The following is a 27,961-nucleotide window of genomic DNA, read 5'->3' on the forward strand; positions in this document are numbered from 1 at the left end:
ACCTTGACCTTGGAGTTTGACGTACTTTCAAAAACTTTAACCTTGGTCTTAATATTTGTACCGTTAGGGCAAGGGTTTTCAAACTTTACATATGCAATACTTCTTGCAAGCCCTTTCTTAAGAAACCACCAATTTTGACTCTTTGACATTGGAGTTTGACCTATCTTTTAAAAACTTTAAACATGTGTTGCTAGGGATTCCATATTTTCACGATCGTATTCTTTGTGAGAAGACCCTACATTTGGTACCAATATATTTCATTTTACACCAAAGATAAATTCAAATTTCGCTATGATGCCATACAGGGGGCATCTGTGTTTCACAAACATTTATTGTTTCTTATAACTTTTGATTGAGAAGATATAGGGCTTTCATATTTGACATGTGATCATTAATGTGCTTATAACAATGATTACTTTAGTGTTTTCACCTTTTCAAAAAAAGTATACTGGTAAATTTCACTTGTTTTCAATTCCTTTTCCTCGTAATTAAATTGGAATTGGAAGAAAACATGAAAGGGTCTTATGTTTTTGTATGTTTGCCAAGAGGCAGAAAATTTTTTTTTCAGACATCTTGCCTTTCAGAGATTTTGTTTCATCACATATTTCAAAGACTTCGTCATGCACCTCCAATCCCTCGGTAGATTTTACTTCCTTAATCTCTTCTTCAGTACATCCGAGCAGGCGTTTAAGAAGCGTGGTTTTCCCCGCCCCAGCACATCCCACAATCATCCCCCGGGCATGATGCACTCTCTCTGTTCCTGACTTAGCATACTTCACGTAACGCTCCCTCGCCTCTTGGTCCCACTGCAGCACTTCGTCCGGAACTCTCACTAAAAAAGCCCCTTTCAAAAATTATATGCATCATGACTCATTCACTAAGTTTTGTTTCATTTCAGAATTTAGGTACATTTAATTTATTAAGTAACGAGATAAAAACATCCTTGATTAAAAAGGGTCGTTATTGTTTTGATTCTTAAAATGTTATTTTGTAAGCAAAATCCTTTTTTTCCTTTAAAATCAAAAAATGATTTTCATGACTTTATTTAAAATCATTATTATGTAATTATTTAACTATATATATTTTTTTATTTTACTTTCATTTGTTCGTTCATTTATTTTATACTATAACAAAGTTAAAAGAAAAAAAAAACTTCTGTAAAATATGTAAGGTACGTTGTGATATTGTATTTGAATGCATAGGGCAAATGTTTTAAAGGTATTTTTTATTTCAAAACTGTAGAAATATATGATTTAGTAATAGTCAAAGGAAAACAAGAAATTCGGAGAAATGTTCAATATTATTATTTTTTTTTTTTTAAAGCACTGTTAGTAAAGAATTCAATTTTAATGCTTAGATTGTTTGTATAGTACCGAGGGTTTTCCCAAGAAAATTTAAACTGGATTTTTGTAGGAGAAATCGTTCTCTACAGAGATTTTTTACTATGGGAAAATTCTACTCTCGAGCATTTTCTTCGTGCAATAAGCTACTTTAGAGCCATAAATTCGCGGGAGAGGGAAACCTGTTACATGTTTTGTGTTATTAAATTGTAAAGTAATTTTATTGTTTCTTTTAGATTAAAATCTGCTCGGCGAAGCGTACAATTATATAAATTTATCTTATGCAGAATTTGACACTAAAAATGATTTTTATGCAATTTTCAAGAATTTATTGATATATGAAAATTTGAAAGATAAATAATTGTTTTTTAATTAAAAATTCAGTTTAAAATATTGTTAATCTATTTACCAAAGAGAAAATGAATATATTTTCGTCCTCATATCTTAAGTCATGCAATAGATGGATCAAGGGAGATATGGCTGGCTACACTTGATATACTTTTAAATGCTGTTAAATTCATACTGTTCGTCTGTATATCAATTAATTAGACTTTAAAGGTAGTGAATATTCTGGAATTGGAATGAAAAGTATTGTTCCATTATATAAGAGAGAAAAAATACTTCAGTTTTACTCACATTGTTCACTTATTTTGTTATGAATCTCCCGATCAGTTACGGTGCAGTGTGAAATGATGTCCAGCTGTAGTTTGTCTATAAAAATGTTATACAATTCTCCCGGTCTAACTGGTAAATAGAGACACCTCTCTCTATCACTTCTCTTATAATCCCAGGATCTACAGTATTCTGATATCACGTCACGTGACGCTATTGTTAAGAAAAACTCCAGATCACTGTCCTCCACCAGACACTCCGTCACAAAGGCGTACATGACATCATGTCGGATGTCGTCTGATAAAAAGGTTATCACACTTTTCTTGGTTTCTGTGATTCCATCAGGAAGATCTTCCAATCCGTCGTCAGTAATATCAGGGAAATATCTCTCTCTGATTTTGTCCCTTGTGATTCTGTGGGATTGTTTATTGACATCTAGCTTATAATTCTCAACTGAAAGCAAGGTATACAGTAAACATCTGACATTCGATTGAAACAAATGGAATGAACCTGTAAAAAAAACAAAGAAGTACATTAGAGATATATCTGTATATTTATTGCTAACCAGTGCAAGTCTAAAAAACAAAAAATAAAACAAGTATGGTAAACTTCAAAGGTTATAGATACTTTGTCCCCATTTTGGACTAATTCATTAAAATGTTGTACATTTTTAACTTACCGAGGGGCTCTGTCACTGCCATCCAGTAAATTCAAAATGTACAACAGTAAAACGTTCATACACTTTTGAAATAACTTTTTTTTTAATTTAACGGTATTACAACCCAATTTTATACAGTTGTCTTAATAAACAAATCGTGTTTAACACTGAGATTAACTTTTTTCATACGTTATAACGTTTCTAATTGAACCTCTAATAGATAACACTTGGAAGGACATATACCCATTTAAACTAAAAAAAATAAATTAATTTTTTCATTACCTTGTATTTATAAACGTAACTAATGCTTTAAAATGATTATAAACAAGAGGCCTAGGGGCAGAGCGCTCACCTGAGCACCCCCGCTAGGAAAATGCAAAAAGATCAAAAATGAAAGTTTACTGAGGTTGGAAGGGGAGGGGCTTAAATTTTAAACTCCAAGGGGGTTCATGATTTCAACAATCTACAATGAAGAATCAACACTTGCTGAGGATGATTCAAAATAAAATTAAATATCACTAATCATAGCTTTGAAAAGGAGATTTTAAAAGATTTTCCTATATATTCTTATGAATAAGTCTGATCGGCCATTTTGGCACCACCCTCTCCCGGTGGCTAATGATTTGAACAAACTCGAATCTACACTACCTGAGGATGATTCCACATGAGTTTCATTCTTTCCTGGCCCAGTGGTTCTTGAGAAGAAGATTTTTTTCCTATATAAAACTTTTAACAGCCATTGTGGCCCCAACCTTGCCCCAGGGATCATGATTTGAACAAATTTGAATTTACACTACCTGATGACAATTTCACATGAGTTTTATCTTTCCTGTCTCAATGGTTCTTGAGAAGAAGATTTTAAAAGATTTTTCCTATATATTCCTATGTAAAACTTTGATCGGCCATTTTCGCCCACCCTAACCCCGGGGGTCATGATTTGAACAAACTTTAATTTACACTACCTCAGGATGATTCCACATACGTTTAATCTTTCCTGGCCCAGTGGTTCTTGAGAAGAATACTTTTTATGATATTTTTTTCTATATATTCCTATGTAAAAAAATTTGATGGCCATTATGGCCCCACCCTAGCCCCAGGGGTTATGATTTGAACAAATTTGAATCTACACTACCTGAGGATGCATCCATATAAATATGAGCAATTATGGCATTGCTGTTCTTGAGAAGAAGATATTTTAAGAATTTTCCCACATATTTCTATATAAATCTTTGGTCGGTCATTGTGGCCCCACGTAACCCCTAGGGGTCATGATTTGAACAAACTTGAATCTACACTACCTGAGGATGCATCCATATAAATATGAGCAATTATGGCATTGCAGTTCTTGATCATGAGAAGAAGATATTTAAAGAATGTTCCCATATATTTCCATAAGTTTCATTTTTTCTGGCACATTGGTTCTTGAGAAGAAGAGTTTTAAACATGTTAAAGGAATATAATAAATATATGTCGTGCATTTTTGTGTAGATAATACAGGTGGTATCGGTATTTAAATGACAAGCTCTCTGCATGGACGAGGAAAATCGAGGAACAATTAAATGGTTAAAAGTTGAACAAATACTTTAAAAATTAGAATTTCATGGTAAGATGTAGATGTCTTGGAGTGGCTGATTTTGTAAGCACAATTAACTGGTAAAGAGATGAAAACATTGACAAATGAAATGCTACTATTTAAGGATTTCCATCCCTAATTGGACCTAATTCCCTACCCTTAAATGTCCGTCAAGTACATAATACGCTGATATTATATTAAAGCAATTTATAGTGGAAAAAAATTGCATACGAGAGCTTTTCAAAAATTTCATTTATTGAGCAGCAGTTAATTAGCATTGCATGGAGTCTATGGGGAAAAGAGGTTTTTTTATCAAAATAAAAATTCTAGAAATTTTAATATCAATAAATCCTGCGATGGAAAGATGCATTTAAACATTTGAAATAGAATAACAATTGAAAATAATTTTTTTTACCAGCTAAAATGTTTTTAATTGATTTTTTTATTAATTAAAAAAGGAGAGATAATTCTTACCAAAATCCACAGTCATGAATTAGGACATACTCCATGTAATAGTAATAAATGAGAAGTATGTGTAAATAATATGTGTATTCAATGTTTTTATCTGTTATGTTTTCAATTTCATTGAGTTGGATCCCATTAGGGATTAACATAGTTACAACTGTTGGCAAACTAGGTGTATAAGTGTTATGGATACCTTCTCGTGAATTGAAGAGACGTTTCAAACCTTATATGAATTAAAAGAAAGAGTTATAATTTTAAGAAAATTTGCCGACGTTATTTTTAAAGATACTGTATCGGTAACATGCTCCTTGGTGACAAAAGATGTTGGTTTTAAAATTGACAACCATGAGTCTCATTTTACCAAATTGAATGAAACTAATAAATTACATATTAACAAAACTTAAATCTAGTATTATATAGTATATAATGACGACGAACAATATCTAGGGATTTTTTGAACGATCACATTCCAAAATGTCACAAACTAGTTTTATTATCACTGTCTATCGAAAACTGAATCAGTTTGGTATATTCCTCAAAATTCGTCTAGAATCCGTTTGGAAAAGAACCTTACATAATACTATAAAATCTGAATTTCAAGTAACATATAAAATGCGAATGTCCTCTGATCTTGATGCCTGATACATATTACATGTAATACATGTATAAAGAAAGGATTTCTCATTCAGCTCCATTTTTTATTGTGTTATTTATTTGGAAAGTAGGGTATTGAATTGTTTGATTTATGCATACCCATACTGTACGTGGAAATATCCCACATTTACTTTCATTTACTCCATTGCACCTGATCCCACCTCTGAGGTTATGGGGGGTCTGCGATTGCTCTGCTCCTATTTTGTATATTTTTATGGACTTTTGATCTTTAATTCTGTTCGTTATCTCGATATGTCTAATTTCAGATTTTTTTTTTTGAGCATACTTTCATGCCACTTCGAAATCTAAACCAATGGAATTGAATTTAACTACATTTGATTTGTTAGTGTCCAGTCCTTCAAAGAAATACTGCTAATGTGAAGGAACTGTGTAAGAAAAAACGTAGACAGTGTTGCCTTTGTGAAATGTATTACATAACATGTAATATACAGCCCTCAATTTTTTAAAAAATTGCTCTTCAACATTAGATTAAAAATGTATTAGATATGTTCTAATACAGTTAAATATAAGATGTAATCAATTACATGTAGAAAAATTTTTGAGGAAATGCGCATTCTTCTCGCATCGATATTTTCGTTTGATAGGATAAGAACTTCTTTTTCTCTATAATGGAACTGTGTATGATAACAATAAATAGTGTTGTATGAACACCGCGCGGTAAAGAAAAACTGGAAAGCTGATTGAATACGTTGTAGCGTAATGAATACGATTATTTTTGTAAAGTCAACTTATAAAATTAAATTGAAAGCAAAGAAACGTAGGATTTGGAAGGGGATAATCTTTGTTGAGTCAATTTATAAAATTACACTGAAATTACACATACTTTAATGAAGATTAAGTATTTTAGCATACGTTATTATAATTGCATTTTTTCTTACTTGGTTTTCTGTAAGCTTTGTTGTCAATGATGTAAATATCATTGTGTGGATGTAGACCTATACAGGATCTTACGATGTCAGGTCTCGCATTTATCCAATATCTCCATAGCCATGTCACCTGATGTACACTATCTTTGCATTTTCTAAGGTAATGAAAAGCTTCCCCATCTCTTCTTAGGTCCAGTAGAAATTGTTCTCGATTATCTTCACTATCATTTAGTATATTGTCTGGGATATTCACTGTTGAAGAAAATGAATGTTTTAAAAGCGTATACATAGAATTCGGTAAATGTAATTCCCAAAAAGAACAATCGGCCACGTGACGCAGTGGTTGGAAGGTCTGCTCTAGTGTAGCGAAGTAAACAGTTGATCCTCACGTTCTAATCATATTGTTAGACGTGGAGACCGGTCCTTCGAAGTAGATCGTTAAACCCAGGCCTCGTTTCGCACTAGGTTATGGCACGAAAAAGACCCCCCATTGTTCATTTATCCTGAATGTCGTATATAGGACAAAATTTTCAGCTCTCCATCAAGTCATCTCCGTATGAGTGAAAATTTTTTGAGAGGGACTTAAACAATATGCAATCAGTCAATCAATCAAATAAAGAACGAATGAAAAACATCTCTTTATTTGAAAATAATAAGAAATGGTTTTTCCTTATGGCCACTGATTTTCTTTATTTGAATCGAAATTACCATAGCAAAAACATGAACAGGGATGGTTTTTCTGTCTAATTAGTTAATATATCACACTATGAATTTGAATAAATCGTTCATTTTGGACATTTTTTAAATTTAGAAATATGATTATTTTTTAAAACAACTTACATATCTGATATATTTCATCATATATACTTGTGTCCTCCATAGTGACGTGAGTAAGAACATTTATTTGTAGACGCCGTATCAATAGTGAATCCCAGCTTGAATTGCTTAAACATTTCTCTCCAGGTTTCTTATTGTATTTATGTGATCTCAAGTACACACTGGCTGTTACATAACTAATGTATGGAAATGGTATATAATTCTTCATTGATGTAATCCTATCCATTATATGATTCTTTTTGTCCTCTTTTATCTTGTCCTGGTCTTCCCAAAGGAACTCACGTGATTTCAGTCTGTCTAGCATCTGTTGTGCTTTCTCACTTTTTACAGGATTATTTTTATCATCTGCTCTCTGTCGTATCTCATTAAGCATGTCCAGCCACTCTGTGTCAGTGAAGTCAGGAGGACCGGAGTCAGAACACAGAAAACAGAATAACACAAATACTTCGTCTTCAGTTAGATCGGAGAGTGGATCTAGAACAAGTAATTGATTATTAATAATCGAAAATAATCTTGCCACATAGGCGTAGTCAGAAAGGGCAGCGGGGGCACTAGCCCCCCCCCCCCCTCTCACTTTAAGATCGTGGGGGAGGGGTATGTCTGCACGATTTATTTTGTCAGAAGACTTTTCTGAAATGGATGGAAGAATTTGCTATAGATTTGCAGGGTTTTTACTAAAGTATCCGAAGTTAATTCCGCTTCAACTTTTTTTTTAAATCACTTCCGGTCAAAAGTTATCGAACTTTATCAAAATTCAGGGGACCTTGTCTGTGATTGATCTCAAAAACGGGTAAAGCTAGACCGCTACAATTTCTAGAGACGATAAAACACATATGCTTCCATTTTGCAATTTTTGGACGTGCCTAGTATGGAAGCTCGATAGACGTTGAAATTCTAGACACGAATCATGACTGAATTTTGAGGCATTTTGCATCACATCTTTAAGTATAATTTTTTATCAAAATATACAGAACATTTTTGAAGAATGATAAGAACCTAAACATGGAATCGAGTAAAAAAAAGCGCTGATTTATCATACTAAGGTTCGAAAGGTCTAAAATTCTTTATTCAATAATTCTTCAACTATCAATATTTTTGTATGATTACTGAATCAAAAATAGTCATGTAAAATATTAAAACTATATATGACGATTTTTATGTCATATGTTACAAATGAAGGGGCCACAAGGGGTCAGAATGCTAAATCGTTAATGTTTCATGTCTTAAAAGTGAGAGAATTTTTTCACTCATATTGAGACAAGTGGATGTAAACCAGTAAATAGGTAAGCTTCTTACACTGCGAATCAACACCAGGTGCTCTAAATATCACGCCAAGTGGCCGACACCCCTCCCTACTCAATGACTACCAATCTTGTTGTTAGAAAATATCCTATTAGAAAATTCTATGTTTTTCAATAGCCAATTAGACCTATTTTTGCAATTATACATATATCAAGTATTTTCACTATGGATTTTAGATTTATTTATATTTCATGTTTGTATATTATTGATATGCAATGGAAAAACATATTTTATATCCTATATTCACATAATAACTCCAGATTTCATCATTAATTTTAATCTTAGAGTTTATATGCTCTGGGAATCGCGACAAAATTTTCAAATAAGGTTTTATAGTAAATATAACCTTCAAAGTATTATGTCTTGCTAACTTAAGTAAACAATAGATAAAATAGTTACGTATAATCATAAACGACTTCTGTTAGGTTAAATTTGAAGCGCTTCACTGGTGAATATTAACGTCTGTTTCTTAGTGAAAAATTCTCAAAAGGGACGTGGCAATCAATTAATCAATCTTTTAAGATTGATATAAAGAAGACATATAATCAACGAACATTTCCTCTTGATATGATTTATCTGAAGTTTAACATATGTTTAACATAAATAAAAACAATAATGGGTCACCCCATATCCAAAGTTATTTGACTTTTAGATTATTTTAATATGTGTAACAGTGTTTAATAACTTTAATTTAAAGAAATGCACTGTCTAATTATGGATTTGGTGTAAATTTCTTGAGTCCGTAGCATTACGATCACGTGCACCCAGTCTCCTAACAAACAGTACACATACCTGTGCAAGACCAGTAAGCCTTAGCCTAGACACGTGCGATGGAGTTGTTAAACTCATCTAGCGAGCTCGGACAAACACGTTTTGATTTGCGGAGAAGTTACGATGGCCAAAATGCTCATCTGAGCTTATTTGGAATAAATAGATGATAAGTTGATCTCATAACATACGATTATAGCTATATTTTAAGGTCAATGCGATGATTCCGAATCTAAAGGAGTAAAGATTTATCGAGCCTAAAGGGTAAGGTAAACATTGTTTTTTCGATGGTGGATATCATCGTACTGAGAGAAAAAATCAGCAGTATCATATATCATTATATCCTCCGCTTGAAAAGCGGGAGGGTATATAGTGATCGGGACGTCCGTCCGTCCGTCTGTTACGCTTTGGGGTATCCATCTGTTATCCGCAAATCCTCTTATATATAAAATGATGTGTTTGTAAAACAGCTATGCCCCTGTATGGCAACATAGCGAAGAGTAAACTTTTCTGAATGCAATTTAAATATAATGGTACCCAAAGTAGGGTCTTTTCACAAGAAATACAATTGCAAAATAGGAAAGCCCTAGCACCACTTGTTAAAAATTAATGGCTAAGGATAAGTGTTTGAAAGGTAGGTCAAACTCAAAGGTCAAAGGGTCAAAGTTGATGGTTTCTTTAGAAATGTTAAATGTAACAAGGATTACATTTGTGAAGTATGAGAGTGCTAGTATCTAACTTTTAAAAGTTTTAGCCAAGTAAATTAAAAAATTGGCATTTTTGTAAAATGGGACAAAAGGTAAAGGTCAAAAGGTCAAATTTGGTGGTACCCAAAGTAAGGTCTTGTCACAAGGAATATTGAATATGAAAGGCATAGCTACAACAAATGAAAAGTTATGGTCAAGGTTAAAGTTTTTGCCGAGAAACAGACTGCCAGATAGACAGACAGACATACAGACGGACACGATAAAACTATATACCCCCGAATCATCGATTTCAGGGACATAAAAAGAAATGGTCTTCAATTAACTTTTCACATTATGATACAGTATAAAGAAGACGTTACAAAAATGAATATGTTTGTACTGATTTTCATATTAAATTCTTTGAAAAATATACTCAGAACTTGGTAAAAAGGTGGAGTAAAACAGGTAATGTAATGAATATTGTGTGCTAAATCAAAAGGTTATGTCTACGTGTATAGTTTTTGCATTAGAATGTGTATTTTACACAAGCCCATAGCTTTGCAGAGCATGTTTTAGGTGTTATACCCACCCCACCCCCTTACTTATTTAGAAGGTAGTCGATTATCAACAAAAGCAACAAAAAAAAACTACCCTACCTTTAGGAGGGACTAAAATCAGCTTAAAATAATCTTCTATTCTACTAATTTTTAACTGTTACTTTGTCACAATACTTTCAAGTATTCCCCCACCAACATTTAAAGTATGCTTTAATTATGGCGAAGTAAATTATGGTATGTTAGAACTTGTGTGAGGGCTTAACTTCATTTCAATATTTTATCTAGAGCCTCTCTCAGTATTATTGAAAGGTATAGAGTTTTATTTATATGTTTGCTTTTCATTTATTTTTTGTTTTGTTTTGTTTTGATTTAACGTATTCTTTTTTTCTCTTCGGGGGGGGGGGGGGGGAGGGGAGGGGGGGGGCGTTAATCATTTCCTCCTCTTTCATTGTCAAATAGGATTTGGCAAACTTATACTAGCTAAAAGTTAAAATGTAGGAAAAATTTCTATCAAAGAGTATTGGAACCTGATTGTTGCATGGTTTGATTTCTAAAAACAAGTGCAATATATCATTCTTTAAGCAAACATTATAAGGGGGAATATTAAAAAGAAATTTTATTACTTGACAATTAAAGAATCTCTTTTCACTTTAAAGGGGGTCATTTTTCAATGGGGTCATTTTTTTATAGGACAAACATATAAAATAATGACCCCTATGGCACTTTTTCTACAAAAAATGATTTTTTTTCTACGAGTAGGGGGTCATTTTTTGACGTTGAAAAATGACCCCGGTCATTATTCGATGGGGATCATTATTCGTCTTTACACTGGGCCGCGAAAATATAAGCTGATTTTTTTTTAAATTACTGAAATATACTTATGTAATCCTAAAGTAACTTACATATATAATTCAAAGTCTATATAGATTAATATGCTGAACTTGTACATGAACCCAGTTTATAGTTTAAAAATTTCCATTTCAGTTCGGGTTTTGCGACACATTCTATAAGTTTACACAGTCTACACACGAGCAGAATTCGGTCAGGGATTAAGAATCCCATCATTTAATAACACACGCATACAGGAACGTAGAAATATTGATATTTTTTTTATTTGCATTGCTAGGGGAGAGTGATTTTTCTAAAAAATATATTTTCATGTTTTTTTTTTTTTTTTTTTTTGGGGGGGGGGGGGGTTCTTTAACGTATAACATACACAACATAAGTCCTATCATGAACAATAATGTTGTATCTACTTATCATGATGAAACTGTTTTTGTCGGAATAATTTGTTTGAGTCGACCCTGGCAACAGAAATATATATTGAGTCGATAGTAAGTCCTGCTTTAATATATTAAAAGCAAGAGGCCTAGGGGCCACATCGCTCACCTGAGCAATTGGCTAGAAAAAAGCACATATCAGATCAGAAATGAAAATTTACTGAGGGTGGGGGGGGGCTTGAATTTTAATCCCCCAGGGGGTAATTTGATTTGAACAAACTTGAATTTACACTACCTGAGGATGATTAAACATGAGTTTCATCTTTCCTGGCCAAGTGGTTCTTGAGAAGAAGATTTTTAAAGATTTTTCCCATATCTTCCTATGTAAAACTTTAATTGGCCGTATTGGCCCCACCCTACACCTGTGGGTCATACTTTGAACAAACTTGAATCTACACTACCTGAGGATGGTTCCACATGAGTTTCCTCTTTCCTGGCCGAGTGGTTCTTGAGAAGAAGATTTTTAAAGATTTTTCCTATATATATTCCTATGTTAAAATTTGATCGGCCATTTTGGCCCCACCCTCCCGGGGGTCATGATTTGAACAAATTTGAATCTACACTATTTGAGGATTATTTCACATGAGTTTCATCTTTCCTGGCCCAATGGTTCTTGAGAAGAAGATTTTTAAAAAATTTTCCTTTATATTCCTATGTAAAACTTTGATCGGCCATTTTGGCCCCACCGTACCCCCGGGGATCATGATTTGAACAAACTTGAATCTACACTACCTGAGGATAGTTGCACATGAGTTTAATTTTTCCTGGCTCAGTGGTTCTTGAGAAGAAAATTTTATTCATAATGCCATTAATTTTTCTCTAATTCATAATTATCTCCCCTTGGAAAAAGGGGTTGCCCTTCATTTGAACAAATTTGAATCCTCTTTAACCAAGGATACTTTGTAGCAAGTTTGGTTGAAATGGGCCCAGTGGTTCTTGAGAAGAATATGAAAATATGAAAAGTTTACAACAACGACGGCGACAACGACGACGACGACAACGACAGACAACGGACAAATTTTGATCAGAAAAGCTCACTTGAGCCTTTGGCTCAGGTGAGCTAAAAATATTCTCACCTTTACGTAGGAAAGGAATTCTTTCTTCGTCATGTTCTGAAATTAATTTGAAATCAAAATGTGAATCCACTTGTCATAGAAAAATCAATGGATATGCTCCTGCAGAAAATAAGCAAAATTATTAAAAGTACTAGTGACAAGAAGTGACTAGAAACAAGAAGGATTGGTTCTTGCCAGGGGAAGTTATACATGAATCCTCTCTTGTGTTATTGATGTACATTTCATTGCAATAACATTCAGACATACTAGTATTTTCTTCAAATTTAAGATTTGAAATTCATTGTGATTTATACATATATACATTTCATCATTTATTGAAAAAACAAAGTTTCAGTTTTTGTTTCTGTGACTTGGAACACATTTCATTACATGGCAAGACTCGCTACACCCATTGCCTTAAAATATTAACATTTATTTATGCTTATTTCTGGTCTACTTTTTTTAATCCCATAACTTACCTGTAGCAATTCAATAAGTATAATATTGGACTGTAATCGGCCTCCCCAGAAATCAAAAGTATCAAATGAACAAAAGATGATGGTATACTAATGTTTTAATGATATTAAAACGGTCCATGACGGCCCTTTTAATAGGAATGTAAAAATTTGGAACCTTTGAAAAGTAAATAAAGTATAAAGAATACAGTCATGCAGGAGTAAACTATATTTAATTATGCGATACCATTTGCAAAAAATGATTCCCAGGTGAGCTACAAAAAAGCGACGGCGTTGTTACCACGCAATTTGAAAAATTACGCACTTTGAATTTTTTTTTCAAAGTTCGTTAAATTTGGGACCAAATTAACGCATTTTGAAAAGCTGTTGAATCAGATCACATGGTGCGAAAATTAGATGAAAAAAATACAGAAATTGAGAATTTATCAGCAAAGGTCGCAAATTTATCTGCTGTGCTGAACAAAAGGGAAGAAGAAAACCAAGAGCTTAGCAGTACAGTACATATGGAAAAGGACACAAACATAAAACAGCAAAAGCCAGAAGTGCTTTTTGTTGGCACTTCAAATGTCAAAAACATCAAAGAAGACAAACTGTCAGTAGCAGTTCACACCATAAAAGTTGTCAAAACAACATTGGATAAAACCAAAAAGTTTATAATTGAATATCAGGGATCGCCAGATGTCATTATTTTACACTCCTTGACAAATGATTTAAAATCCAACTCACCTAGTGCTTGTGTAGAGAAGCTATTTGAAATTGTAGATATCATCATATCCAAATGCTCAAATACAAAAATAATTATAAGTGGCACTACGCCGAGAGGAGACGATACCAAGCACAATTCCAACGGCAGGATAATCAATGCCCTTATACAACAACGGGTGGAGGAAATGAAAGATCCTTTACATTATGTTGATCATGGGAATATGTCATCCAATGGAAACCCTATTCAGGATCAATTAGCTGAGGATAAATACCACTTATCAACGAAGGGTGTATCTTTTCTGGCAAAAAATCTCAAATGGATGATCCACTCCGTACTGGGAATTACTGCACAACAAGGCCAACGGAGACCCAGAAGCAGGTCTCAGTCCAGATTCCGGGGATTTCGCCGCCAGTACAAAGACTAAGCTTCTTCATTGTTCATTGTTTATGTTTACTAGTTGTTGCAGTGTAAAGAACCTTTTATACAGTATAGGATTTGTTACTAATATTGCAATCATGTAACACATATTAAGTAATTCTTTAATTGTGCTATATTTAAGGATTATTTGCATCTGACACAAGGTGGAACAGTTACATTACAAAAGTTATCTGCATTCCAAGAGCATCGTCCCTTTGTGTCACCTGTCAATGATCCTTGAAATATGCATTCCAGTCTATTAGATAATATAATTCATAAGTTTCTGTTTGAAATTACAAACAAAAATACCACCTGTTTCATTGTAAATATTTTTAGATTATTTGCACTTGTCACGAGGTGGAAGAGGTACATAAGTTATCTGAATTCCATAAGCATCGTCCCTTGGTGTCTTTTGCCAATAGTCCTAAAATGTGTACAGATTTGATATCAATTGAGTTAAAAAAAAAAAGGGAAAAGAAAATGATAGCACTGTGACAACACCTTAAGCATATATGTATGTGTGTGTGAATATATGTATACACATATATATACATATGAATATATATGTATGTGTGTGTGTGTGTATACATTTCTTTCTATATCACTTAATGTTGTATCCTTATCCTAACATATTTTTGACCTGGTTATGATATAAAAGGAAACGTTACAGAAGGGATCTAATTACATATTTTCTAAAAGTTTTAAGAGTTTTTGAGACACTATAATAGAAGTTTTAAAAAAAAAAATTTGATACAAGAAAATGATACATATAAGCCAATCTTTACAGATGTGTTTCTGGAATGTTGGTGGTTTAATATCAAAACATTTCGACAAAACGAAGGACCCAAGCTTTATCAAGGAAATATCCAAATATGATTTTGTTTTCTTAGCAGAAACGCATCTTGATCCCAATTACAAGATTATCAATCTGCGCTCATTTTACTGTTATTTTACTCATAGAAAAATTACAAAACAAAATAATAGGTACTTTGGAGGATTGGGAATTCTTGTTAAACAAAATCTACGACCCTACGTAAAGATTTTACAAAATACAAGCCCTGACTTTCAATGGATAAAACTTGAGAAAACTTATTTTGGATTTGATCAGGATTTATTTATATGTGTTGTGTACAATCCACCCAGTGAATCAACTTATTCCCAAGGACTTGAAATTGATATTCTGAACAACATTAACAAAGATATTGGAAATCTAAAAGGGAAAGGAGATATCTTATTGTGTGGAGATTTTAATGGTAGAACTTCAATTGAGTCAGATTTCATTTGTGATGATGACCATCAATTTATCCCTGTAGATCGTAATTACAACACTGATAAAATCATATTACAAAGGAAGAGTAAAGATCAAAAGATTGATGGTCGAGGTCGAGATCTATTAGATTTTTGTATTGGGAATCAGTTTCGAATATTGAATGGCAGAGTCCTTGGAGATATGTCTGGTCAGTTCACATGTCATACTCCTAATGGTTCAAGTATTGTTGATTACGTCATTGTATCTGAAGACTTTTTTGAAAACATTTTGTATTTCAAAGTAGCAGACTTTATTCCAACATTCTCTGATACACACTGTGAATTTGAATGGTCCTTATCTGCTAAATTCAAATTTATACCTGAAAAAACTAAAAACAAAATTCTAAATACAAAACTATTATCCACCAATTATATATGGGATGATAACTCTGAACATAACTTTTTAATTGCTCTCTCATCAAAAGATATTCAAAATAAGTTATCGGACTTTCATAAGAAATAAGAAAGCATTGAGATTGCACAAGAAACTGTTGATGAGGCATCAGATGAATTTAACAATATTATAATTCAGGCAGCTAACAACTCTTTACTTAAAAAAAAAATTCCCAAATCAAAAAAGTTTAAATCTAAAAAATGGTTTAACAGTAATTTACATAGGCAACATATGAATTTAATCAGCTATGGTAAGATATTGTCAAGGTATCCTACAGATCCACAAGTAAGAGGTCACTACTATAAATTATATAGAGAGTATACAAAAAGTAGAAAAAGGGCACGTAAAGAGTACCAGAGGTCAATTTTATCCCAATTAGAAAACTTGCATGAAGAAAATCCAAAAATGTATTGGAAACTGATTAATGATCTTAAAGAAGGAGACTCGTGTAAGACAGACGAATCAGAAAATTCCATTGATTCAGATCCTAGTACTTGGCTAAATCATTTTCAGAGTTTAAGTAAAACCAAGGAAATTTATTCCGAAAGATTAAATATTCTCCAGAAAAGTCTTGAACAGCTATAGAATCCACAAAGATATTCAATACACTAGATTTTCCTATAAAACAATCGGAAATATCTCAAGCAATTGCTAAACTTAAACATAACAAGTCTCCTGGTTTAGATAATATTTCAAATAGTATGTTAAAATGTGGGCAGCATGTTTTACTATCCTGTCTTGTTAAATTATTCAATATGGTGTTGTCCAGTGGGAGATATCCCAAGGCTTGGTCATGTGGATATATTTCTACAATTCATAAAGATGGGGATAAGAATGATCCAAATAATTATAGAGGGATCACTGTAACAGGTGCAATAGGAAAAATTTTTAATAGTATTTTGACAGACTAGACAAATTTTTTATGGAAAACAGAATCATTGATGATTGTCAGATAGGATTTACCAAGAAAGCCAGAACATGTGATCATATGTTTATTCTAAAATGTATTTTTGATAAATATTGCAATGAAAAGAATGGGAAACTTTATGCACGTTTTGTAGATTTTCATAAGGCTTTTGATACTGTTATACATACTGGGATAAAAATTAAACTTCTTCAGATAGAAGTTGGACAAAAGTTTTACAATATTGTCAAAGAAATGTATCAAAGAAGTATTTCATGTATAAAAATCCATAATCGAATTTTTTTCCAATCCAGCAAGGTGTTAAGCAAGGGGACAACTTGAGCCCAAATCTGTTTAAAATATTTATAAATGATTTACCAAAATACATGGATAACTCTTTAGATTCTGTTACTCTTAATGATCACATAATACACTGTTTAATGTATGCTGATGATTTAATCTTGCTATCAGGCACTTCGAGTGGTTTACAATCAAAACTTGATATATTGGACAAATATTGTAATGATTGGTGTCTAAATGTTAACTTATCTAAGACAAAAATTATGATTTTTAACAAAGCTGGAAAAAAATTATCAGAAAAGTTTTCTTTTCAAAATAAGTTGATTGAATGTGTTCAACAATACAAATATCTTGGTATTTACTTTTGTAACTCAGGTTTTTTTACCTTTGCTCAAAATGAATTATATAAGAAGGCCTTGAAAGCATGTTCAAAATTACAGAGAGAGATTATGTACAATTGTCATAATGTCAATATTAACCTTCATTTATTTGATCATATCATCTCTCCTATTCTACTTTATGGTTGTGAAATTTGGGGGGCTTTCAACCCCTTTGCTTCTAAATTTCAAAACAAAGATATTACAATGGACAAAATATTCAACAAATTAAAATGTGAAACAATGCACATTAAATATTGCAAGGCTATTCTTGGAGTGCATAGAAAATCAACAAACTTTGCAGTTCTATCTGAGCTAGGTAGATTTCCACTGTATCATTCAGTTATTAAAGCTATGCTAAGTTACTGGTTTCGACTAGAAACATTACATCCATCTTTTGTCCTACTCAAAGAAGCATACTCCGTCTCAAAATGCCTCTTTTTACAAAATAAACCATCATGGTTTGCATCCATTGAGACAATTTTGGGTCATTTAACTGCTTTCAAAAATATTGACTTATCAAAGTATAGTGTCTGTTCATTTAAAAAGAAGTCATCATGTATTATAAAACAATATTTTATAAACCAATGGTATAGAGAAAATAGGCAGCAAAATGATGGTAAACTAAGAACTTATTCCATCTTCAAAACCAATTTTGGAAGAGAACACTATCTCCACATTGTCAATAACTATGATCAGAGGAAAAAATATAACTAAACTTCGCATTTCTGCACATCAATTAAATATTGAAAGGGGAAGATATGCAGGACTTCCCCCTGAATCTAAAAAGTGTTCTCAATGTAATACACAGGAAGTAGAAGATGAACAACATTTTTTGCTCATTTGTCCAAAATACAGCAATGAAAGGTTGCAATTAATGGAAACAATATCAAAAATCAGCCCAAACTTCTCTTCTTTGACACCTGATGAAAAACTTATATGGATATTGAATAATGAAAATGAAGATATTTAATGCTTACTTGGAAAATTTATTTCTGAAAATGATAAAAGAACCAATGTATAAATACATAGACTCTGTCATCATGTTTATGCATGCTAAGGCTAAGCCATTTAAATTTATACATGTATAGCATTACATTTTTTGTATTGTTTTGTTATTAATGACATTCTTCTGGACACTTGTATTATGTACGACATTCTTCTGGACACTTGTATTATGTATGATCAGTGACACTGAGAACAATATTATGTAACTTGGTCATTTATATAACTGTTAAAAAAAAGAATTAATTATATTGTTATATGAAAAAAAAGAGAATGTTTAAATTGTACATTTATGTATGTTGAAATGCCCCCCGGGGCCTTTGATTGGTAAATAAAATATCTTGTATCTTGTATATTTGGGTGTAGCATCTGTACAGGCAAGGGGGGGGGGGGGGGTAGGCACATAAATGTTTTTGAAAGATATGCATAATATAGGGATTGTAAATTATGGCTTACCTTGGGGTGGGGGAAGGGCGGTCCTCTTTCAATTTGCTACTGACGTTTATGTATAATACACATTTAAGGAAAAAAAGAGTTGGCCATGGGCTGCAGGACCTTCTACTCGTCTTTTCTTTGTTCTCAATGAAGTTGATTGAGTAAATGTGAATTAATAATTTTTCGAGAGATATAATTATTACAAATTGATACTCTATATTACTGGAATACAAGTATAGACTTTTCATTCTATACATATGTTTTTCAAAATGTGTTACACTCTGGAAAAAGTTTTCTCAAGGTGCATCGAGTGTGTTCCAAATTTTACGCACTTTGAAAATTGTTTTTCAAAGTGCGTTGATTTTGTCCCAAATTTAAGGTACATGTACTTTGAAAAAAAAATTTCAAAGTGGGTAACTTTTTTCAAAGTGCATTGCCACACGACATAAACCAAAGTTTTATACAGAGCTTCATGTGTCCGATTTTGTTCTCAAATATAGAGCTACACTTCTACATTGAAACTGTATCAAAACTGTTTGAGTAATAGTATTTTGAAAGAGTATCAAAGAATTTTTTTTTTTTTGCAAAAATGGAAACACCATTTGTTGAAAATTAAAGGCAATATAACAGGTTTGTGTATCTTTATGTACTTGAATTGTGTACCAATTTGGCTGATATGCTTTAAATCTATACGGAAAAGCGATTGTTAAAAATCAACAATTACACCCTTAAGGTAAAAGTTGTCTTTGCTGACACAGATATTATCTCAACATCTTTCTTTAATTGATTATATATAGTGATGAACATATTAAAGAAACTGTTTTTTATCGTTCAGGTATTTAAATGTTGAACATAAACACATTTACAAAAGTCAGAAGTCATACTAAAAAGTATATACATGTATACATACGTCGACTACGGCGATTACGTCTCCTCTTGTAGATAAAGAAAGATATACTGCTGATAATAATGATGATTAAAATTGGTATTATAACAGCCAGATACACCCCAGTCCTAAGAAATAACCACATATAAAACCTTTCTTACAATATGAATGTTTGGAAATGAAACGAACGCAAAATTTGATTGGCAAAATATATGTATATGTACATTGGACTTTTACGTGAAGCAATGACTTTTACAACCGACGGTTTACTTGGGCATTTCAACCTGTATTATCTACGGAGGTACAGAATTGATAATGGATAAGAAATCCTATCGAATGGTCACAATAATGGTGACGGCATGTAGCAACAGCGGGAGGGGGCTGACCCCCCACTTTTGTTCCCAAAATGGCTTTTATATTACTTTTACTATTGAAAATGTCAGCTGAAAGGCTGATTGGCTTTTTTTGTCCGTCAACTTTTGCTGGTTAGTATTTTTTTCTCTGCCTGCCCCCTTCTAAAAACGTTGCTACGTCACCATAGGTGCACTGATATGCCCTGGATTTGGGGGTAGGATAATTATCGTTTTATTCAAGGGCAACTTATTTGTGCTTTGAAATAGCCTATCATTTTTTTTTAATTAAAGGCTGGGCTTAATATTTATATCGTAAAAGAGCTTCCGTACACTATCCAAGTGTAAGAATAATTCGTCAACTGTAAAAGACAGCGCTTCTCGTAAAGTCAATTTATCTATATTATCATATTTCACAAACATGGTAGAATGTGTCAGTAAGTTAAAAGTTCACGTCTTCTTGCTGTTTCTATCACAGAATATAGCAAAACTAACGTTGCAAATTTTTTTTTACAATAATAATTTAATTGTGTTTTATTTATAAACATCGAGTAATAGATATTACATGTAAGAGGGGGAATCTTTTCGTTACAATGAATAGAAAGATATTCTTCCTTGAGGGAATGAAATGCTGATGTTTTGACAAAATAAACGGTTTTGATGACGAAATAAAAAAGAATAAATACTTACTGGCTTTTGTTCTCCGGGGTATTCTGATTTTTGTCACCACCTTTTATATCAAAAAATGTCAAGTTCAATAACTCAGGACAAGTTGCATCTGAAAAATATTTTCATATGGATAATGAAAGAATAACATTATGATTTATGCAATCAATTTACGAGTAAATATATGGGAAGGATGAAGCTCAACTTGGGAATCAGAAATTACATCAGAGACAAAGAGCATAAAAAAATTATAGATTACCTTATAAAAATGTAGTCATACATGTAAAACAACTTGGTTTGCTCCTAAAATCCTATGTTGAAAAACTTTTTGAATCGGTAGAGTGGGATTTTATTGTTTATTTCACCATAAATCTAGGAGAATCATTCTTAAATGGTGTATTTCCTTATACTCGTTAAACATGCTAATGATGAAAATTTATTCTCCGTTCTTGATCCGTTCACAAACCTTCTATTTTTTTTCCTCAAGTATATGCCTTTCAATTTTTTCAATATTTATGAGATAAAAGTATAAAACGGTCAAAAATATATACTCAACAAAAAGAGAAACGCATATTGTTTTACTCGACAAGGTTATTTTGAAAATGTACATGGAACAACTATCTTTTTATCATCGGATATATGTGACCTGTTTAAAGAACAACATCGGGTTTTAATTCCCAAGAGTTGAATTATTTCCCTTGATTAAACGTGTTTATTAAAGTAGTTTTTTTCATAATTTCTTCTATATCGGATGTCTACTTTCATTGATATTTAGAATTTAGAAACACACTAAACACTCCGATTTAAAATTTGATTGCAATATTGATGCTGCTCTGCCACGCCTCAACAAAGATGAAAGCAACCGGGCTAAGGATGCTACTAATCGGAGCTACTCAACAGGAAGTTGCAACTGCATTTGAAATACATCAATTGGCTTTGCAGTCGTCAAAGATCATAGGAAGACAAAGAATAGGCCGTCCCCAGGTAACCACACCCTTGCAGGTCCGCGACCCCCCCCCCCTTTTTTTTCAACACCACATGCGATTCAGAAACTGTGTAAAACTGCTGCTATAATTTCTGGATGAAAAAAAATCATTGTTCGCAAGAGACTGAGAGGAGCTGGTACTTGTGCACGGCATCGGTACATTGGAAATCCACCTGCGCTAACACGTCGCAAAGACATAAAGATTGGATAAAATGGTATGCCCCTAAAAATCTGAAGTGTCGACAATGACATAAACTTCACTTTTCTACTTGCAACATAGGACATGTTTTATTTTTATGAAAACCATTTGAAATTACTTAAAAATCAGAGTTAAACTGAAATCTTAGATTATCATGTTTAATCGGAATATGTTTTTTTTAGTGAATGTTTTTATTTTTTTTTTTTTTGATATTTTATAACAAAAATGTTGATGGTAATAACAAAATATATAATGATTTCATTATTTTAACAATTTATCATAAGTTTCTCTTATCTATGTAGTTTAAACATTTATCAACTTAATATCGTGTTATCAAATTTACTCCATATGCAAATGTATAATTTACGTTCAGACATTTTATTAATACTAGGATAATCGCTGACAATTGTTTAATTTGCAATTATTGTTACATGTAACCATAGTAAGTGTTTTACAGTATTTTTATGTACAGTAATATAATGATTTCTCTGCATGTAATGTGGTGCAAAACGAATCGTATGAAAGACTTACATATGATTGCACTAATTGTAAATAAAGTTTTTTTTTGGTAATCAAGTACTTACACAGATGTCCCTCACTCGACAGGTATTTCGCTGGGCACGATGCAGATTTGTCTCTACATTTTGCATTGTAAACAGGCTGTATCTTTGATAATCGTGAATCAAACACGATGCATACACCTAAAACATATAAAAGAATGTTTTAAAGGATAACATATATTGTTCTAGAGAATAAATACTTGGATAGATTTCTCTATTGTACAAAGTTGATATTGCAGTTGTTATTTTTGTGTAAATACATGTACTAAGTTGAATCTGAGTTGTCGAAAATTATGTCTATCAAAAAATAATACTGCCCTCTGGATGATGAAACCACCACTTACAGTATAGCAACATTCAATATTGCATGATAACGGAAGGTTTTTTGAGAAAAAAAATTGACTATGAAGAAATTATGCACTCATTCGTTTTGATATGATACATACAAAAAAAGAGAATATGAATGTGTCAAGAAAAGGTAGATTGTTGTATTCTAATACGATTAACTGGATGATCATTTGGAATTTTGCGACTTCCTTCTGATTAGAAATTTTTTATATTCAATTGCTATCCTTTTTTCAATTCATACCATGAATATAGCTCTCCACGGAGCAAACTTCAACAAATCCCTTTTGACGGTAATTATATAGACAATGATACTTGAAGTTAGATGGTTTAGTACAGTTCTGCCTCCACGCAACGACTTCGCATCTTTTGTTTCTTGCTGCTGTATTTGTCTCGTCTTTTGTTGCTGGACAAGAAGCAACAAAATCCAAGGTTCTATCTGACCATTTACAAGCGTTTATATGCAGGCATATGTAGCCCTACAAATGTAAAATAGGCATTTAATTTTGTTTCATAATCATAATTTGTGCCTTTTTAAATATACTGCAAAACATGCTTATAATTACAAAATTTATTGTATAATTATTCTAAAATTAAAAGATTACCTTTTTAACTTTTTAAAAATTCCAATACTTTCTTAATAGTTATATATACGTACCACAACTATTAATATCGATATCAACATTGCCTTTAATTTCATTCTTTGTCATCCCCTTTTTCATGAAGGAATATTTCTACCTGTAAATTAATCCGTTTATAGTTTGTAACTATAATGAATTGTTGAATCTGGTTAACGTTTCAAAGTAACACAAATGATAATAATAAAAAACGCATAACCATGCGCGGATCTAGGGCAGGGTCGGTTGGAATTTGCATGGCTATCAAACTGATATACTAAAGCAATAAAAAAGTTACCTTGGACCACCCTTGGAAAATACAAACCTCCCTGGTTAACGCAAATTCGTCTTCAATTGGTTTGGAAAAGGTTTTAAGGTTTGGGCGATTTAACGTTTTTGTTTTATTTATTTTAGCGTGTCAAGAAATTTCTGGGATGATTTTTTTTGGGACTGGGGTTGACCACCCTGGAAAAAAAATTCTGGATCCGCTTGTGATGATTATAGGGTAATCTTATGTCGATTTCATAAACATTGAATGTAAATATATTGATCGTACACAAATCTTAAAACAAAATGAGATCGAAATAAAAAAATTCACATTTTTATTACAGCATTGTTAAGGCTTGAAAAAGGGGACGGGGCCTAATTTATACAAGAAAAAGTTTACTGTGACGTCACACAAAAATATGACATTTATGCATTTCTCATAATACCTGAAAATAAAATAATTTGTAACTTTTAACTGTATTAGCTTAATAAACTACAAAATAACTTATCAATGCATTAAAAAAAAGTTGCTAGTCAAACTAAATGTAGCTGGTTATACATAAAGCACTGATCGCGATGAACTTGTAAACATGACGTCATATTGGTAAAAATGACATATTTCATGTGCTGTGAGAGGTAGATTGAGGAATTTCTTAACAATGGAAAATGCGTTTTAATATTAAACGGAATATTATTTGCAGATTTTTAAAAGTCGATTAATACCAATGTGTAACCTTGCGATTAATAATTAACTACCAAGAGAATGTATTTTATTAATTATGCCGTGTTTTATGAACAGGTTACGTATATTTTACATCGAGAGGCCTCATCAAATCGTACTTTTGCAAGGGCATACACTGTATAGTTCTGAATCATTTTTTTGAATAAAGATAAAAGATATTTTCCTAAAGTTGAAAAGTGCTGCTGCTTTCTTTGAATCGAGGGCGTGATTTAATAAGTACGCAAAATATTTGGTAAAAGTCAACATATTTCGACATTGGTCTATTTGCTTGAAAATGTAAACATACAAACGCTAATTTTATTCAAAGCAACAGCATTCTTCATAAACTAAGAAGTATGCAGAAACTATTATTAGCTTTAATTTTCAATTTTAACTAGGGTATGCCCTTGCGAAATTGAAATTTGTTAATGACCTACATTTGGTGCACTAACTATGAAATCATCACGTGACTGTCCATCGATCAGACTAAACTTCATACAGTACAGAATGGATTATACTATGCTACTTCCAGAAGCATTAAAGGTCTGTGATAATAAAACAGCTTAATTAAAATAAATTCAATTTTAAAAAATTCCCAATTTTTGCACGTCTATTTTCCGTTGATTTCTTATAGTAGGCCTTAAAGGTACTTGGACACAGATTTGAAGTTAATATTTTCTCATTTTTCCTGTATAATATCACGAATATTATTTTTTAATAGCATTTCACACAAAAATTTATTAAAAATCTTATTTCATTTAAAAGTTATTAAAACTTTAATTTTTTGGGCGGGTTTGATTGACAAATCCTTGCACTTTCACAAATTTTAACTTTATTCTTAATCCTTAGGAAAAGTGGCAATGGTATTAAAATATAGAAGTCGTAATATTATAGAGAAAATAATAACTTCAAATCTGTGTCCAAGTACCTGTAACAGTGCTGCGATGTTTTCATCCTTTGTCCCCCGTATAGAGTTGTTTGGTAGCATCTTGGATTAACAACAGCTTGTTTTTATAATAATTTTTGTCTTATTTCTTTTGTCAATATAAATAAATGGTTCCGATGAGGGAATGACTCATGTGCTACTTTAAACGCCTAATAAAGCTAAAACTATAATTTAAAAATGTGAATGCTGAAACTACATGTACTTTTTGACAAAAGGATTATGTACATCAAAAAGGTACTTTATATTTCCACAGTATAATATTATCAATTCAAAAATTTTGCTAGAATACACATTTTGTAGTGTAATTATTATACTCCCTGCGTGGGTGGGGTATATAAAGTGATGAATGTGTCCGTCTGTACGTCTATATAATAGCTAGCTGTACATCCACCCGTCCGTCCTTAACGCTTTGGGCATCCAACTTCTCTTGTATCATGGAGGGAATTTAATGAGACTTTTACGATACATTTGTTACATAATGCCATTTTGCACCGCTTAATTTACTTTTTGATAGGAGGCAGGTTTTCCCTAGAAAAACATGCACGCTAAAGTTCATTCACATTAACATCAGTAACAAAGTTTGAATCAAACGGTGCTTTAGTGTAAGGTAAGATCGCCAAAGGAGAGTCAATACTCCATTCGAATTTTAAGACCGAGAAACCTCAATGAACCCTTTGTAGAACATTTTACCCTTGAAGGTCAAAGATTGAAGGACGTGGCAGTAGTGGTTATTGAATATAATCTAAAAGGGGTAAATGACAGAGAGAAAAAAACAAGGAAATTTTGAAGATGCACAGAATGAATTCATTCCGCACTAAAGGTATGAATAAACTTAATGACTTCACCAGTGTAATCAAGAGCTTCATATCTGAATTTAAAAATAAATTACAATAACATGATACACACACACATGACATAACATTAATATATAGTTATGCATATTCTATCTACCAGATTTACCCTCAAGTCCAGCAAGATATTTTGCTTCTATTACTAATGGGATTTTTACATTTTGAGTTTTCAATAAATAATTTTAGCAAAAAAAAAAAAATATTGTAGCACCAGATGCTTATTCGTGTGCTGATTTATTCTGAATGATTCTTCAATAAATTCATCCTTATCAAACAATTATGCATTGTCAGCAAAATTATTAATTTTTTTTTTACACTTTTGTTGTTCAATATATAACCCTATGATTTAGCAAAAAAACTTAGTTGCACTAGATGCCTATTCGTACATTGTAAAATTCTAAATGACTTTTCCTTATTTAGGTATGCATCATCAGCAAAAAAATATTGATTTTGAATTCAATGTGTTGGATATTGTATGGAAATATGAAATATGCCATTGGACCTGTTTGTAATAAATGTAGTTAGAGAGCTATTTGAGACCCTAATCTTGCTAATATACTATTGTATAAAAAAGTATTTTGAAAAGAAAAATTTCAGGCATGTCTTCAAGTTACTTTTATCCAGCCACATGTACATTATTTGTACGAAAAGTCAAAATAATTTAAGGTGGAGAACTTTACGTTTTTGGAAAAACCTCTTCCAAAGGAATTGATTTACATTTTATGGAAACAATAATGTCATAGGTACACTGGATTCACCCTTTTTAATCAAATACACCTACCTTAAATTACATTCTTAAATTGGATATTCAAACCGAAAGTAAGCATAATAAACACGTAGTAAAGTACATTATTTCCTATGTTTATGTAGTTTGTATAGATAGGAAAAAAGCTGACTTCGAATCCCAATTGCTATTTCTAGTGTAAAATAATTCAATACTTACAATCTGGTATGCTGACATTGTTTTGATATTTCTGTTCACCTTGCGTCCTCCTATACAACATATGCGCACGCATTCCATTTAAAAGGTTAAATAAAAAGGTATAACAGTGCAATATCCTAGTATTTACTGTTACATTGGATAATATTGGATTGTATCTGATTTCTCGAATTTCTTATATGCGATTAGATGTCCAATGAAGTGTTGAATAAATGTAATAAAAACATTGGCATACGTTCAATTAATATTTCTTCTATGCAAAGTGTTCTCTTCTTATAATGATTCCTTAAAGATAGTATCGATTAAGGACTGATGACTTAAAGTGCCAAAATCTACAACTATTAAAGAAATAGAGTTATGAAAACTCATTATTAGACCTAAGCCTTTTTGATTTTTTTTTTACTTTTAAAAACATTAATGTTATATTGACATTGTATCGAAATCATCCCAAACAGTAAATCATGAAGAGAAGGTTTTTAAATGTAAAAAACATTTCGTTACCCCGCCCCCTAAATGACAGTAGAAACGATTGCGTTTATCTCGACATACAATGTAATACAGCGAAATGTAATAATTATATTTTGCCTTGTTAATACATTTTTTGTTTAAAAATAATAAGAATAAAATATGAG

The 27,961-nt window shown here is 32.0% G+C and overlaps 2 protein-coding genes across 2 annotated transcripts in view; both read right to left on the reverse strand.

The window, feature by feature from the left end:
* The window catches only part of LOC134281246 (probable serine/threonine-protein kinase pats1), a 133,591-nt gene that overhangs the window by 11,857 nt on the left and 93,773 nt on the right, over window positions 1-27,961 (reverse strand). The gene's annotated exons all lie outside the window — the stretch shown is intronic.
* LOC134281245 (uncharacterized) lies at window positions 290-27,390 on the reverse strand. The gene is made up of 12 exons (XM_062763720.1): window positions 27,333-27,390; window positions 23,646-23,725; window positions 23,232-23,466; window positions 22,667-22,783; window positions 20,923-21,010; window positions 19,907-20,010; window positions 12,696-12,731; window positions 7,030-7,500; window positions 6,202-6,441; window positions 1,977-2,462; window positions 578-832; window positions 290-312 (listed from the first exon to the last, which is right to left on the reverse strand). The coding sequence occupies exons 2-12, from the start codon at window positions 23,685-23,687 to the stop codon at window positions 290-292; spliced, it is 2,097 nt and encodes a 698-aa protein (XP_062619704.1). The 5' UTR covers window positions 23,688-23,725; window positions 27,333-27,390.

The sequence above is a fragment of the Saccostrea cucullata genome, unplaced genomic scaffold, assembly GCF_032062105.1.
Source record: "Saccostrea cucullata isolate Sc308-1 unplaced genomic scaffold, CSIRO_AGI_Scuc_v1 ctg644, whole genome shotgun sequence".
NCBI classification, from domain to species: Eukaryota; Metazoa; Mollusca; class Bivalvia; order Ostreida; family Ostreidae; genus Saccostrea; species Saccostrea cuccullata.